Genomic DNA, 16,625 nt, shown 5'->3' with positions numbered 1-16,625 from the left:
CATTGACTAATTTGCAAACTAGCCCAATAAAACAATATCACAAGTGCAAAAATATCTTATTGTTAGGTCCTATATTAAGATATCCCAAGTGCTGAGGCACCTTGAGAAGGCGATAGAGAGGGAAGACAAACCTTCCATCCTTTGTAAAGACCTTAGACTGCTGGGAGATCAAGCAAGACATATCCTGAGCTCCCACTGCAAGATGCTGAAACTGGGATTGTGGATCCTACCTACCAAAAGTCTTCATTAATGGGATATATCAGTCCTAACATAGTTTCAGAGAGGAACTATTCCTCCTCAAGAGATTCTGTATGTAGCCTGCTCTGGGAATTTGTGACAAGGAGGTGAGGGAGGATTAATTTGTCTTTAATTCCTTTAACACTACCTCTGCCAAGTATTTGTTATGAATGAGATCATCCAATATAAAGCGATGGTGTTATGGGGATACCATTTCATAAAGGACTATCCCTGTCTCATTTAAGGATATTTGTTTTCCTTTTAGACAAATATGTAAAGAATTCCAAGACCTTCTGAGTCAAGACAGATCACCCCTTGGATCCTCCAGACCAACTCCAATACTAGACCTTGACATCCAGAGACATTTAACACATTTCAGGTATGATTTTGAAAGAAGAGCAATTACCCAAAATGTGCAATTTTTGTAAATGCTACATATGAGGATATAATTGTATTTGTTCCCTTACTTATTATATGTTTATATATCTACATATAGACTACAATATTGTCTATATTCTGTTTGTTGTCTGTGACTGTTACAAGCTTATGCTTATCCAGCAAAGTACCTCCATCTAGTTGTATTCACCCTTCTGCAAGGATTACAGTCTGAGTATGAGTCAGTCATTTTCTATACCTACTGGCTCAGCCTCCTAATCTCCTAATGTAAGCCAAATCACAAGCTAATCAAGAGAGAATAAAGATGGTCCAGAATTGTAGAAATTCACATTCTCAGCCACACTGAATATACGAATGAATTGAAATAGCAATGAATGGAGGAAAAGTTCGGCTGCATCCTTATTAATTTTCTAAACAGTTCCAGTGCTTGTAAGACCATTTGACATTATTTCACCATGATCATCCTATTCTATATAGGATATAGACATTTAGCCTCCAAACCACACTGGTCTCAAAGCGGACTGTTTGCTGGGAATGGTCTTGCTACACTGACTCCTGAACAGCACCCTGGAATGGTCCGATAGAATGTAAGTTGGATCAGACCTAAACTGTGCCAGAGAGTGCTAAAAATATGTAGACTCAATTCCTGTACCCATGTCCTAGCAGTATTTGATTTATTGGTGTGGACAGCCTAAGAAGCTGCCATGAAATGAAGATTTACTGTATATGAACTCCAATGGCATGCTTCATTGGAATTTTATCCAAATTATGGATAGAAGCATGTAGACAGCGTAGGATTTGCAAGATTTATTAGCCCAGGTGTTGCTACACATCTTCATATTTTCATTTTATGTTGCGTGCTATATACACAAGCGATGGGAAAATCCCTTCCATAGGGCCCTGTTGAAATAATGAGATTATCTAAAATATTTATCAAAAATATGTGATGAACTATCTTAGAGGTTCTTCTGCCATCGCCTGGATCGCAAAGAAGAGTATATGACAGTTTGCAGACCAAAACATTAAGTGGGTTTTTTAAACCTATAAACCCCCAGGATTATGTTGCATATTCTTTAGTGCAGCCAGATGAGATACACTCTGTTCATTGGATGGGCAGACAGCTTCCGTGCCCCAGTGTCCCAACATCTTTTAGTTATTAAGATTCTGATAGAGCATCAGGAACCTACTAGCTAGGTGATATGGCATCTAATTCGTAGTCCCTCAGGTTTTGGACAGCATCCAAAATACCCACCATCCCACTTCTTCCCCCTATGTGTTGCAGCAAGACTAGGGGGCTGGGGTAAATGCCTGGTCCACAAATACACATGTTCCTGCTTATGCTTACGTAGAGCCGTGTTCACCCTATTCATACATGAACACGCTAAGAAGGATCTTAATGCGTTACCTAGGCTTGTGGAAAAATAGTTAATTCCCCATTACATACACACAAAGTAAGCACAATAGAGGGTAGTTAATCCCCAAGGATTCCTGCGTTTAAAGAAGAAACAGCAGTTGGGGTAAAATGCTGGCAGCTTCAGCTACAAGAGCTGTCAGTTGGTACAGCTCCCATCCTTCTTTATCTGCCTGAATTCAGTGAGTTGGAGTACAAGGCTTCTGTACGTGGTTCTTGGATCAGTCAGTGCTTTCTTTTATACCTGCTATAGGCAATAAGTTTTGGACTGCAGATGGGCATCTGGAAAAGTACAGGTCTTGATCCTACAAAGATGCTTCCCTGGGCTTAAATCAGACTGCTGTCTCTGATATGTGTGCCTGGGGAACACTGAGTACTGCCAGACCCACAGGCTGAGCTGAGACCATGTACCTTTTCCATCTATAGCACAGAACTTGGGGTCACATTCAGATGCTGAACCAGACTTCTACTCATCAACATGCACATATCTCCATTTCAGGCAGGTATATAACCTCCTGCCACTGTCGGTAGGAGTCTTATCTGTTCAGCCAATGGAACCTGCAATGCAATTAAGCAAGACTAATGTAAACATCTACCATGTGACGAATTTCTCTCTAAACTCCATTGACTGATAAGTCTAGTCTAGATCTTGGGAGCTCAGCCAACCAGTACACATGTAGACACTCACTCACATTGCAAGTACCTAAATTTAGTGTAGGCCAAAAAAAAAAACCATGATTCTCATCTCCTACATGTGTCAGTCTTCAGAGCTACATTGTCTATCACTTTACCACAACTTGCCTTCTTGAGATTAAATATCACAGAAGGCAAATAAATCTGTCTCAGATGTCAGAGAAAATGCAAGAATTTTAATAACAGTGTTTTCAAGGAGAACCAATTATTTTCTAAGTCTACAGGGATTCCTCGTTACCGATCACTTGGTTTGTCTGTCTTTCTCTGAGGAACCATCCTCAGACTGAGCCAACCCCTGTCACAGGGCATTTGCTGTTGAGGATCAGTTGAGGATTGGATGAGGAAGAAATTCATGTACAAGGAGAAGGTCCTTGTAACCCAGGAACAGCAATCACTGCTGTCTGATGCATAGCACAGCCTCCTACTGGAGGTAGGAGCTGTTTGTCATCGTACACCTGTGGGGAAGGGTTTCTTAAAAAGATGTTGAAAGTGTCAAACTAACATACAGCAAGCTAAGAATGCAAATATTCAACACACATTGGCCTCCACATCCCTGATCATAGACCCTCATCTAAGACCAGATTTCCAAAAGAACAGGTTGTCCCTATTGATTTCAGTGACTTAAAAATGCGTATGATGCATCTATGTCTATAGAAAAAGAGCTTTGCAATTGTACGTCAGAGATGTATTTGACAGCCTCACCATATTCACTGTCAAATACTCTGATGATGCCTACAGTAGTTAGAGACTATTTGGACTGTCCTAATAAGTGACTGATCCTGACTATGCACACAAAATTAGTGTTATTTATGACCAAAATACACAAGAGCTGTTGGTGCTCTGCAAAATAAAAAGTACACATCTGAATGAGTAACTACATACAGTCATTACAAAATTCATGATATATTTTTTCAGTAATGAATTTTTCATCTTCATTTCTATCTGTGTTCCAGAACTGTAGGATTAATCACAATAAATTCTCTGTGTCAGTGATGTATAAATCTCCAGATCGAGATAGAGTCAAAAAATTACCTTTGGGAAAGGCAGTCCATACACTCAAACAAGAACCTCTGATGAAGATCTTCAAATATTTTAGCATGATTTTGTGTTTTCCAGCCATTATTCAACATGATCTGAATTCTGATCACAAGATAATCAGAAATCCTAAATAGTTTCATATAGATTTACTGTAACTAGAAGAGGTTAAGATACTCTGCCTTCAAGCAGCAGAAGTTGTTCCCAACAGTATGAAAAGTTGAGATTTTATACATACATATGTATACGCTTATACCATATGATGTCAGAAAGAAACAGAGAACTTTTATGACCAGGAAATAAATGAGAGGAATCACATAAATCTATGTTATCAGAATAATCTTTATGTTAAGCCCTTTCTAAAGAGCTATAAAATCTGATACCTAACAGAATCCAGCATCTACTACCTTAGAGTAAAAGAAAGTTTTCTTTAGGAATAAATTACTGTACCACTGGTAAATGTGGAATCACGTTCTCCACTTGCTTGCAATATTACTTTCTCAACATTAATAATTAAGACTAGGGTTCCCAGACTGGCGCAGGTCAGATACAAGCAAAATCAGTTTTAAATCTTCAAGCTCACCATTCTCTGTGAAATTTTTCCACTAAGTCTCAATTCTTCAAGATCTTTAAGTGCATGTCTCATTTGAAGCACAGGATAGTCCCCATGAAGGTCTCAGAAATGCTGGGTTTGCTCAAACTCCAAACTCAAGTTCATACAAAGCTTAGAACAGGGGAAATCTTCAAAGAAGCTGCCAGCGAGCCTGAAAACTGCTGAGTTTTGCACAACTTCACCAAATACACAAAAAAACAGAGGCTCATCTACACCCCTGGTGCAACCATGTTTGTGCAGTTGCTCTGAGATTCCTGTCTGACCTGAATACAGAAAACTCAAGGCTGCAGGAAGAATAATTTCTCAGTGTTGTATGACCATGAAGAAACAATTCTGCAAACCCTCACAATTCACACCAGCAATTATTCAGCATTACCCATGCCAGGGTCATGTCAGTTATGCTTTATTCAAGATTTCTTCCTTTTCAATGCATCTTGAAGTATCTTATTGCAGAGATGCTGTACTGATATAAAGAAATAAAAAAGTGCCGGGGTACAGGCACATATTTAGATGTGATTAGATACTTTAAATATAAGGAAAAAGTCTTTTACAGTGAAGGTGGTGAGGCAGTGGAATGGGTTTCCCAGAGAGATCGGGCCCTGGGCAGCCTGATCTAGCTGTGGTGTCCCTGTGCACTGCAGGGGACTTGGACTAGATGGCCCACAGAGGTCCCTTCCAACTCTAAGGATTCTGTTTCTAAGATTGTCTGCTTCTGTGGCTTGTTAGCAGGATCCTTCGTTTTTTGTTGCCTAATCTAACCATCATTAATCATCAAAGGATTCCTTGTCACAGTGGCACATTTGTATTCCTAATATGTATAATTACTACTAATATACATATTACAGTAATAGTTATACTATATATATTATTAGTATTCATATACCCTAAGAATTCAAGGAAGCGTTAACCCTTACTATAGCTCAGCTAGGTGCCTTACTTGAGCTATAAATAACATACTAAGGCGTAGAGAAGTCCAACTTTGTCAGGACTGGATCATATGCCACTTACCACACAGGCAAAGTGTTGAGGCAGCTCAACACTTTCTAAGCATGCACATAAATGTGGACTTATGAAGAGGTGATGTGCTGTAGGGCTACTCATGCAATCTTTCAACTCCTCTTTGATTTCACTGTGATAAATGCAGAGGAGCAAGTGGAATAATCCTGTGGGTTGTGTCTAGCCTGAAAGCCATGACTAAAGACAGAATTAGCATTAAGCCATGGGGCAAACAAGAAAACCCTGAAAAATCCAGTTCCATACTGAGACTTTTTGTCCAGACTCATGACTGCCTCTTTGTTGTCCTCTAAAGGCTGATCTGTGTAAATGCATTTATGAGTCCAAACATCAGAAAGCAAAGTCAGCACATCAGTACTAGAAAAGAACCTAGACATTTTTATAGCTTTAATGAGAGAAAACTACTATTCCAGCCCTTCACTTTCAAAATGGAGTGAGCATGAGGAAAGGGAGACGAAGATGATAGAGAGTATGAGACCTAACAAAAAAATACGGGGAGAAGAAAGGGAAAAAAAATTCAGATAAACCTCAATTTCTTTTAAAATGCTGCCTATTACTTATAATTCAGAGGTTCTTCTTCCAAAAGCCCCATAGAATCAAGTAAAACATTTGTGTACATATGCATATGTCTGTGTGTGCAAGAGGGAAAAGCTGATATTTTAATTTATCCTGGAACTAAAACTGTTTTCAAATCCCACTGATGTCAGCAAGGCTGAGATTTCATCTTTATTTTTTCAAGACAGCAAGGTTATACAAATCTCTCTAGCATTGTAAATTGGTTGTCTTTAGATTCAGAACAGGTAAAAGAGCCTAGTTTCATACTCAGTGAAACTGAGAGACAGCTCTCAATTATCCAGGGTGATGGGAAGAAAAATAGAGGTTGGAATGGTTAGAGAAAGCAGAAAGATTGGTGTAAATGAAACACATATGTAGGGCTTTGAGAGCAAGTCACGTTAGAAAAGCTTGGAAATGGTGAAGCAGGGCATTCAGGAACTACAGCAGATGAAGACAAGCCTGCCTGAAGGCACAAGAGCTCTGAGATACACACCCAGAGACCACATGGTTCACACTGTTTGTCATGTGAGATGGTGAAACTTTGCCTAACCCTCCAACACCCATAATCCTGCCTCTAGTTCAGCAGAGCTGAGTGCTGGCATTGCAGACCAACAGTTAATTCTGCTGAATCTGGGTCAGTGCTAACCAGCACAATCAGCTAACACAATGCCAGTGTCTCAATGGTACAGAGGCATGTCAGTATGGGAAATGATTGGGGTTAACTCACAAGTCACCAGTCTGTTTGACACCTTTTCACTTCACAAGCATTTAGTTCATCCTGTCACCTCCAGAGCAGAGATCTAGGCCAGACTAACAGATCACTTTCTGTTGCATAGATCCCTGCTGTGAAGAAAGGAAATGCTTCTGTCCTATTTCAGGAATGAAATGTAGAAATTAAGGCCCCTCCCAAATATACGTACAAGCTAATCTTTTAAATAGTATAGGCATGATCCTGGACTCTGAGACACAGCTGTCTATAATGCTACTGTGCTAACTGCTGCTGTGGTTTCTTGCATGCATTTGGCCTTGACCAACTCTTCCTATCCCAAACAATTCCCAGGCACAAGTCAGCTTTAACCTTGTCAAAAGGATGTTCCCAGCTGGAATCATAGAAATTGCCACCACATTACAGATTAAAATACTTGAATGATGGAGATGAGAGGCCTGACTCTGCTAGACCTCTCACAGCCAGAGGAGGAGCCTGGGCACTCTTCATCTCACCAGCAAGGGTATATGTGACTAAAGGCATGTCCTACCTCCAGTTTAAGTATTTTGGAATCATTCACTTGTCTCACAGATCAGGGGATCTAAGGTTGCTTTAGCTGTGAAAGAACATCCTGTCTCACATGCATCTGCCATTCCCTCAATTCAAGACATTTTTGTGAGCCCCACATCACATCTCCAGCCTTACAGTTACTCTAGATGTCCTATAGTATCTCTGGTTGAACGGGTGAGCTTGAGTGTTCACTTTTCATCCCTTCTTTTGAAGCTGTTCCATTTTGCAGAGGAAAATTTAAGACTGGACTGAGAATTAAACCCCCTGAGTATGTTTATCTAATGTAATGATTTCTGCTCAAAGCTAGAATTCTGGATCTAGAATCCTTCTTAACCCATTTCACTTTTAAGTCAGTTGATAAAGCATCAAGGCAGCCTTCAATCTAAAGATAAGAATTTAGGATATCTCTCCAACCCAACTAACATTTAAAAGCATCAAACCAGGATGTTTTTGGTTTGTTTTTTTCTTTTTACTTTAGATCTTCTTTTTCTCCTGAGCGGAGAGAGTTTGTATCTACTTCTCTTTTCCATCCAACTGCAATGCCTGAGCTTCCCACAGATTCATTCAGAGATCTGGGAGTCACATTGACATGTGATTTCTTGTGTTTGCATTCATAACTTGCCCTTCCTTCAGAACAGTTCTCCTGTCTGCCTGTGACTGCTTAATACTGCAGTGAAAGTAAAAGAGTGTGTTTACGAAAAGGTATGCTTTATTAAATTAAGGAGTATTTCTATTAACTGCATGAGCAGATGCACATCGTTAGAAATGAGAAGCCTCATCTAGGCAATATTAGAAGAATTAATGTTTTACTGAGAAGTAGCTATCAGGGCGTTTGAATTTTCGGCAGATGTCTTTTTCAGCCCCTAAAAATCTCACGAAAACTAGAGTTGCCAGAAAATCCACCAAAAATGAGCCATGTTCTGTGTGGAGAAGCCAAAAAATGTGACATAAAACCTTACAAAGAGAATATTTGCTGAGATTATACTCAAGAGAATTGTGCACGTTTCCTGGCTTCCACATGTACAGGCTCTCTGATGAGTCAGCCACTCAGCCTCACTTTCTCCTCTTGTAAAATTAGGTTTTAACATACCTTCTTTGTCTGCTTTTGGGTCTCTTGCATCTGCAAGAACTTGCAGTGGACTGCTCAGCTATCCTACCGATGTCATCCATTACATAGGGAAAGACGAATATCTACTGATTACAGACGCTGGATTTGATCCTGTGAGGTTACATTTCATCAAGGTGCAAAACCACATCCGCATCATCTATTTTATATAAAAAAGATTAAAACAGCAAAATAGCAAAGGGAAAACGACTTCCTTGCAAGTGACACTTCTTTCAGTGCAGAAACCTTATATAAACAGACAAAAATAATAGGCTCAGAATACTAAAGCAAGAGAATGAAAGCAATCATCACCCTCACAAATTATTCTGCATTTTGCCTAGCCATCCAGCTGATATGAAACACCTTTCCCATGAAACTGTTTGAGACAAGAGTTTTGTCATTTAGTTAGTCTCTGAGCCTGAAGCTGTCAGCCTCCTGTGAGTGCCTGGCATCACACTGACAAGGTGACACAAAAAGCGACAAGGCAAAAAAGCAGAGGCTCAGAGATTGGGAGCAGCGAGGAAGCAACGTCATTCTTTCTGAAGGGTAAACGAGAGCAATGAAATAGGTTTTGAATCTTGGAGCATTTTTGTAAATTGTAGCAAAAAGCTAAGACCAAATTCTTTCTGCTGGGTTGCAATTACAGACACGCGTACACGGCCTTTTGTATTTTTCTCTCTTTCTTACATTTCTTTTTCTATCAAGAGATAGAGCATACGCTGTCACAATTCCAGTCATCTTAATCAGTGGTAGCAGCCTTCTGTTTGGAAGCACGGACTGGAAGAAGCTTGGTGCGTGCGTGTGTGGTGAAATACCTCTGGTGCCCTCTAGAGTTCCATGATTTCCATGGTCTCTCAATCCGGCTCTCAATTCACCTAGCTCCGGGGTATTCGCAATCAGCAACTTGTTCCTTTCTTTTTCATTTTGTTCCTTCTTTTACTTGGATTTACATTTGCCAAAGGCATTAGAGTTCCTTCCTCTTGTATTTTTCCAGCATTCTCTTCCCAGGGATTCTGTCTTCAATCTTAGAATCATAACCATAGAATTATAAAATGGTTTGGGTTGGAAGGGACCCTTAAGATCATCTTGTTCCTTCACATAGCAGGGATTCTGTCATGTCCTCCCACTCTGCTCATAACCAAAAAATCATTTTGAAAGGGTTGAGACATTTTTGTGTGTAGAGGATGAATTACTAAGACAGACTTTAATAATGAATCTTATAGTACTTCTTCACAGAGGGTGAGGCATTGGAACAGGTTGCCCTGGGAAGTGGTGGAGTCTCCATCCTTGGAGGTTTAAGAGACACGTAGGTGTGATACTAAGGGATTTGGTTTAATGATGGGACCTGGTAGGGTAAGTTGACAGATGGGCTAGGTTATCTTGAAGGTCTTCTCCAACCCAGATAATTCTATGATTCTACATTCCTTTAAAGCCACAATTTATGGGATTAGGAGATCTGATGAGAATCTGTTTTCTTTCTCTTCATTAACAAATAAGTTCCTTGCTTACTGAGGAAAGGGCAAATGTGCATTCATCAAAGATCAAAAACTGGGGGGACTAGACATTTTTTCAGTTCAACACTTCCTCCTGATTCCCAGGAGAAGAACTGACATCTCCACATTCCTAAATTACTGGGATACAATGCTGCTTTGACATCAGTGTGTTTATAATGCTTAGCTCTTTAGTCTTTCTCATCTGAGGAGGGCAACAGGGCTTCTCAGCTATATTATCTGCTTCGCTGTAGAAGGATACACAAGATAGAAAGTTGGTTGAATCCCATTTGCTTCTTTGCTTTGTCGTAAGGCAGAGATGTGACCACTGACTATGTGAAAGGAGAAGCTAAAGGAACTGTTGGCTGTGGGAGGGACACGCTCATGCTTTCTCAAGTTACCTAGTCGTCTTGATTCTATGATCTCACTGGTGTATTTGGCTCCCCAGGTAGTAATGGGCAGCAAGGCCACTTTTCATCCACATGGCAGAAGCCTGTGTTGATTTTTTTCTTTCTCAGTGAAAACTAGCAAGTCATGGGGTTGTCCAGTGATTTATTTGGGAGCTATAATATGCTGTGCTGAAAACATTTATTGACAAACATCCCAGGGTTTCTACAAGTGCCTTGTGTACCATAGTTCAATGCCTTAATCTTTGGTTTGTTGCTTGAAAACACTCTGTAGACACAGTCTTGGATATTTCGGAGACATTCCCTGGGTAATTCTCCTAAAGTGGAAAATCATCCTTGAGATCCAAAATCTGCAGAGCTGAAATAGAATACTCTGGGAACAGGAAACTTACTTTTTCCTTTGCTTTTATATACAGGAGATGGACTTAACAATGTGGTTAGGAGAACATGTTCTTAATATAATTCTTTGGTTATGAATGGAAAACAAGCATGAGAGCCTACTTTGCAAGGCAGCTTTTCTATATGATATTGTCCACTCTGATTCTATAGGCTGTTTATCTCTGTAGTACATGCTGGTCATATTCCAGTGTTCTTCTCAATTATCAGTCCAACTTGTGTCATAGTTAGGAACACTGACCTTCCGAAGTAAAGTTATCGCCATTTAGCTCTCTGGGCAACCCTCATAAGGGAGACCTTGCAATAAATAGAAATCAGTACAGGCACCTCTAACTTAGGAAGTAAATTGTATCAGTAAGAAGATTGGGAACTTTTTCAGTTTCATTTATGGCCATCCAAAATCTTAGCAAATTTCACTACTTGTTATCTGCAATGTGTTGTTAAATTTGAAGTGGTTTTTCACATTTAAAATTGTGGGAAATTCCAAACCATGAGTTTGAGCTTGCTTTTTCTTTATTGTTTTAAAGTATTTATTAATTTTAAATGAGGCTGTAAACATTCAGTGCAGATGGCCTCTTGCCCCCCACAGAGAGTGAATCTGTTTCTTCTGCCACATGTCGAAGTCTCACCAGCCTAGGGTACAGAGGAGTCCTTGAGGTAGTTGCCAAATGAGAACCCAAGCCTTCAGGCAGAGCTGGATCTTTTCATTTTTAAGTAAGGCCATCTTTAAAACATGAGGAGACATAATTGTGTCGTAGCACCAGGCAGGATTGCAGGCAGATCTGGATGTCCTTAAGCATAAGGATTTATGATAGGTTGGCCTGCTATTCATTGCCTTCTGTATGAATCTCTCCATGAACAGTACAAAAATCAGACATTTTAGCCTTACCTTTTAGAACAATAAAGTTTCTTGCTTATAGGAGTTGCAATGAAATGTACTAGAAAGCTGTGAATACCCAGATGATTCCATTATAAAACCTCTGTGTTTAATTTTAGGATCTTAAATACAAATGAAAGTCTTGCAGTGAAAGCAATTCTCTTTGTAGGTGTGAAGTGCACCAAAAATGAACTGACTTTAGTGGGAGCTCAGTCAGTCTAAATATCACACAATTAAATATGACTTTCAGGAAACATTTTAATATTTTGCCATTAGTCTTCTGTCTGTTTTGCCTGGGATTTAAATGTAAAATCGGATTTTCTCCCTAGCTTGAAAATTACTTTCATCAGCAAAGGGATATTATCCAACTTTCTTAGATTTTTCAAAGACTTGCAGATAAACAAAGCTCACCAAAACTAGAGTAGTGGGAATTGCTGATAAAAATGTAAGACAAAATAGCAGATAGTATCTCTTTGCCTTTCCATGCTCATTACATAAAGTGGGGCCAAAAAAAAATATACCCTCACGAGAGTAAAACATGGAGAGCTGATCAGAAATTTTCCATAAAATAGTTTCTTTCAACAAGCACCATCAGAATATTAATAAGTTTTGCATATCTCCATTTCTGGAGAAGAATACATGCAACAGGAATCAAAACTCATGTCGTCATTATACTTCAGTGCTATTTCAAGGTTGTTGGGTTTTTCTTGTTTTGTTTTGTTTTGTTTTAATGAGAAATACAAGGTAATCTTAAAAAAAAATCTGCTCTTTTATTATTATTTGTGGTGTGTAAGACACTATAATGCAGATTTGTAAAGGCGATAGACCCATAACTTACCCCACAAAATCCTTTTCCTATAAGCATTAGTTTTCAGACATGCTCAAGATTCTGCTCAGACTGAAATACCAATATCAAGAGATCTCTATATCAGCTGTGTGTTTAAGATTCCCAGGTAGACAAGAGACTTGACTGTCTATGAAAAGCTATAGCTCAGGAAACATTAGTATGCAACTTCTTTTTAGGTATTAAGAGATATCCCATCAGTTCATTGCTTCTTTTAAATGGTGCTGTCCTCCTGTACACACTCTGCATCGTGTGCTCACTTGACACAAATATGTTGTCATGATAAGGCATCTGATGTGGCACCAAACACACATCCTTACTCAGCTTCATGGTGCAGCCAGAAAAATGGAGTAGCTTCTCATAAAGGAGACGTCTCCTTTTCATGTGCCAGACTCCAGACATCTCTGACTGTATCGAGTAAAGCCCCAGGGCTCAATTCAGTTGCCTAAACTTTGGCATCTACTACCAATGTGTAAAGATGCATAAAAGCAACCATAAAAGATTCTAACCTCCCAACATCTAGAAGCAAGGTGAACTTAAAGAAATTCTGTATCTTGGCTACTAATTCCATGGGGATGTCTCAGGTTCCATAGGGCATCTCAAATCAATGAAGACTTTTCCATGTAGGAAACTTAATTAAGTCCATTTGATTGTAAAGGCAGTTTAGGCACTGTAGCTGGATACAGCTACAAGTTGACACCTTTGCTTACACACATAAATATCAGATTTTGTCCCATTCTGGTATTTACTACAGTCTTGCTCAGCATTTGAGAACATTTTCTACCCTCATTCTTAGCCCTATGGATTTTTTCCTGTAAGTTTTCACTGTAGTATTCCCACTTCACTCTTCAGGGTGTATTGAGCTATTATATGAACACAGCACTATTCCTTTTGCTCAAGAGTTGAACTGTTCAAAGACAAAAGGCCAGGAGATTTCTTTTCTAGTCAGTCCTTTGTTAAACTTACTATTCCTGTCTACTGGAAATGAATGATTGTAGATACTCTTAAAACAGATAAACTGGTTTCTTTTGCACACAAGTTCATAAATATTTTACGTATTTCTTGGTTTCGCCAGTTCCCCAAAACGTAGCTCAGAAGACGACAAAAGCAATGTAAAAGTCATGAGATATTATAACCAGTACTGATACATTCTGAATTTATTTTTCTTGGTTTCTGATAATGTTAGCTCCTTCACATTTTCATTTCTCTGAACTTGCAAAGGATAGAAACAAAGATAAACTCCAACACAAAATCTTGAAATCACCTGACCCCTTAATATTGGACTTGAAAGGGCAAAAAATACTCTTATGTATATGTTAGAGCTGGTCTTAGTTTTGCAAACATTAAACAGAGAAGACAGTAATGATGATTTCTTGTCTTAATGTGCCAGACATTTCTCAAAATAATAATAATAATAACAAAACAAAAAAAGATCCTGAAATAAAATCCATTTTTTTAAAGATTCAAATATTACTGTAAGTCCAAACTTCAAGAGTTATGTGGTGTCATTAATTGATGCCTGTAAAATAGTCCTTGTAAATATTTCATTATCATTTTCCTCTTGTTACTAACCAAGGATAAAGATAGCTTCCTGCTTTGAAAAGTGCCTGGGAGACTAGTGGAAAAACATTCCAAAAGTGAGCTATTTGTTAACTGCTTTTGGAAGACCCTTTATGAAAGACTGTGCAGTTCCCAATATGAAACGGAGAGATAGCTCCACACTGAGCACTCCTTTTGGTTAGGACTCCCTTAAGCTTGGTATCTTTCTTAGGATACTGGCATTCCCAGCAAACAAGGTTCCCACATCCAGCAGACAGGAAGATCACCCTGAAAGACATCTTGGAGTCTTTCCCATGCTTGCTTTTGATATGTCCAACATCCTGGCAATGGTCCATGTCTTGTATAACCTCTTTTCCCCAGACCACTATTTTTTTCACTGTTTTCTAAAACAGCTTTAAAGACTGAGAAGCCAAAATGCAGAGGAGTGGAATTCTCATTGAAGTGTTCCCATTTCTGACCCATGTGTGTCTCTGTGCGTTAAATCAGAGATTACTGACTTGGTGCCTCAGACACCTGCAGTTACCACAGGGGACAAGACCTTAATGAGCATAGGATGAAATAGTTATTATTACTGAAATAAGTATTTTTAAAACTGCAATGATATTTCAACATCTGAAGTAGCTTTCCTGTTACGTTTTTAATTGGAAGATAAACATTTGGAAGGATTATGTTTGTTTGCTTTGGGTTTATTTTCTTCTGCTTTTGTTCACATTCTCCTACCTGGAAAGTATCAAAATGATTCATTATAAGAATGAAAAGAATTTAGCTTCCCATCTTAAGGTGTCTAGTACCACCTGAGGGGCCCTGGGCCTTATGTGAACACCTTACACTGTACACACAGCATTTGGGCAGACAGGACTGGAATCAATTGCCTGAAAATTAGTCTCTGGTGCTGTTTCAGACATCCTGAAATCCTTGCAGGGCTGATATCTGACACATAAACTGTGGAAAATAGGAACATTTCTGGATCTGCAGATAGAAGCCAAGCTGGGCACCTAAATGCAATATGTACCTATACGTGCATTGCAATGCATCTTTAGACTTAGATGAGATTTACCCACTATTGTTATGTGAAAAGCGCTACCGAAATTCAGATACTCTGCAGTGCAGAAAACATGAAGAACAAACTGTTATCTTGAGAAAACACTTTATGTGGACTAAAGGTGCAATGAAGTAAATCTACCCTAGGAAATTCAACACTACCAGGGCAAGAGTGTTGGAAACTGGTTATTTTTACAACTCATTTGCCTGTGGATTTAGCTTGGCTGAACTACCTCTAGGTGAAACATTTCCTGGACATTGCTTAGGCATTGTTTGGGCCAACAGCTATTTCCGAAGGGCAGTTTGGATTCCACGCTGTTGGATGCTCAGAGAGCTTAGCAAGCACAGTCATGACCAAATGATCCCAATTGCCCTGGCACTGCTTTATTTCCTACTGTATATGCAATCATACATACCTCCACATAGAGTAATCAGAGCTTGTTGCTTGTAAGTCTGTCCTGTGAATAAGCCACACAGACCTGGCTTCGTTCACCTAAGGAAAGGGGGAATGAAGCATTCTGGGACTGGAAAAGCATCAGCACTGGACAGCCTAGGGCATGGTTCCCCTCTTGGCTCTGAAGTCAACAATATTGTGTCAATCTGCAGCAGCCACAGATCTGTCCCACAGTGCTTCAGAAGAGATGCTCCTACCAAAAGCAACCTTTGAAGCCGTATGCAGTCTGCTCTCACTGCTCTGCCCTTTTATTTTCTGTTTCTCCCACAGGTAATAAATAGTTCAGGGAGTAAGTCTTCATTTTTCACTCTAAAATATGTGTACTGTAAACACTTCTACGTATGTGAGTGTATATATATTTATGCGCGTGCGTGTATTTCTTTTTCTTTCTCTTTCCCATCTGCAGTTTGATCACTCATGGTTTTGGAACTCCTGCAATATGTGCTGCCCTAAGCACTTTCCAAACTGTTCTCAGTGAAATGCTGAACTACTTGGAAAAGCACACATCGCACAAAAACGGAGGAGCGGCGGAATCCGGCCAAGGACACGCCAACTCGGAGAAAGCCCCCCTACGGAAAACTTCAGAGGCTGCTGTGAAAGAGGGCAAAACAGAAAAGACAGACTAGCTACATCAAACAGAATCTATTTCAAGAGAGTCTTGCTGCTGATATTTTTTTTAAATATATATATCATTGAGGGCGATTTATCTCCAGTGGACCAAATCCAAAAAAAAAAAAAAGGGGGGGGGGGGGTTAAAAAAGAAAAAAAAGAAAAAAGAGAAAGATTAAAACAGAGAGAAAGGGAGAGCGTGAGAGAGGAAAGTATTCAACCCTAAGAACAGCAGTGTACAGTAATTGTGTGATGAAATTGTCACTTTTTTAAAATTTATGTTGCTCTAAACTACTTTTCGTGCATGTAGTATTTGATTGTTCGGAATGATACACTAACACTGTTTTTTATAAGCACTTCTGGACTTGGCTGAGGTGGCACATGGCGTTTGTCGCAGGCTAACTTGAAGCACTTTCTTCTCTGGCAGCATAGATACTGCCAACACGTCAGTTGTGGGACATGCAGTTCCAGCATACTGGCTTTGCTTGCATGCTGGATAGATTGGAAGAAGGGCTTCCTCTGATCCATCAGAAATGCCTGATCCACTCACCGTTGGGAAAACAATATGGAAACCTGGCAAGAGAGGAATCCACAGGTCGTGGGACAGATGAA

The 16,625-nt window shown here is 39.5% G+C and overlaps 1 protein-coding gene across 1 annotated transcript in view; it reads left to right on the top strand.

Moving 5' to 3' along the window:
• The window catches only part of TFAP2D (transcription factor AP-2 delta), a 47,923-nt gene extending 31,893 nt beyond the window's left edge, over positions 1–16,030 (top strand). The window contains exons 6-7 of the mRNA XM_021393268.1: positions 503–616; positions 15,811–16,030. Coding sequence (XP_021248943.1) covers positions 503–616; positions 15,811–16,030 — 334 coding nt within the window. The remainder of the gene's footprint in view (positions 1–502; positions 617–15,810) is intronic.

Source organism: Numida meleagris, chromosome 3 (genome assembly GCF_002078875.1).
Source record: "Numida meleagris isolate 19003 breed g44 Domestic line chromosome 3, NumMel1.0, whole genome shotgun sequence".
NCBI classification, from domain to species: Eukaryota; Metazoa; Chordata; class Aves; order Galliformes; family Numididae; genus Numida; species Numida meleagris.
Note: the sequence above shows the minus strand (reverse complement) of the source record. Positions and strands in the feature narration are given on the sequence as shown.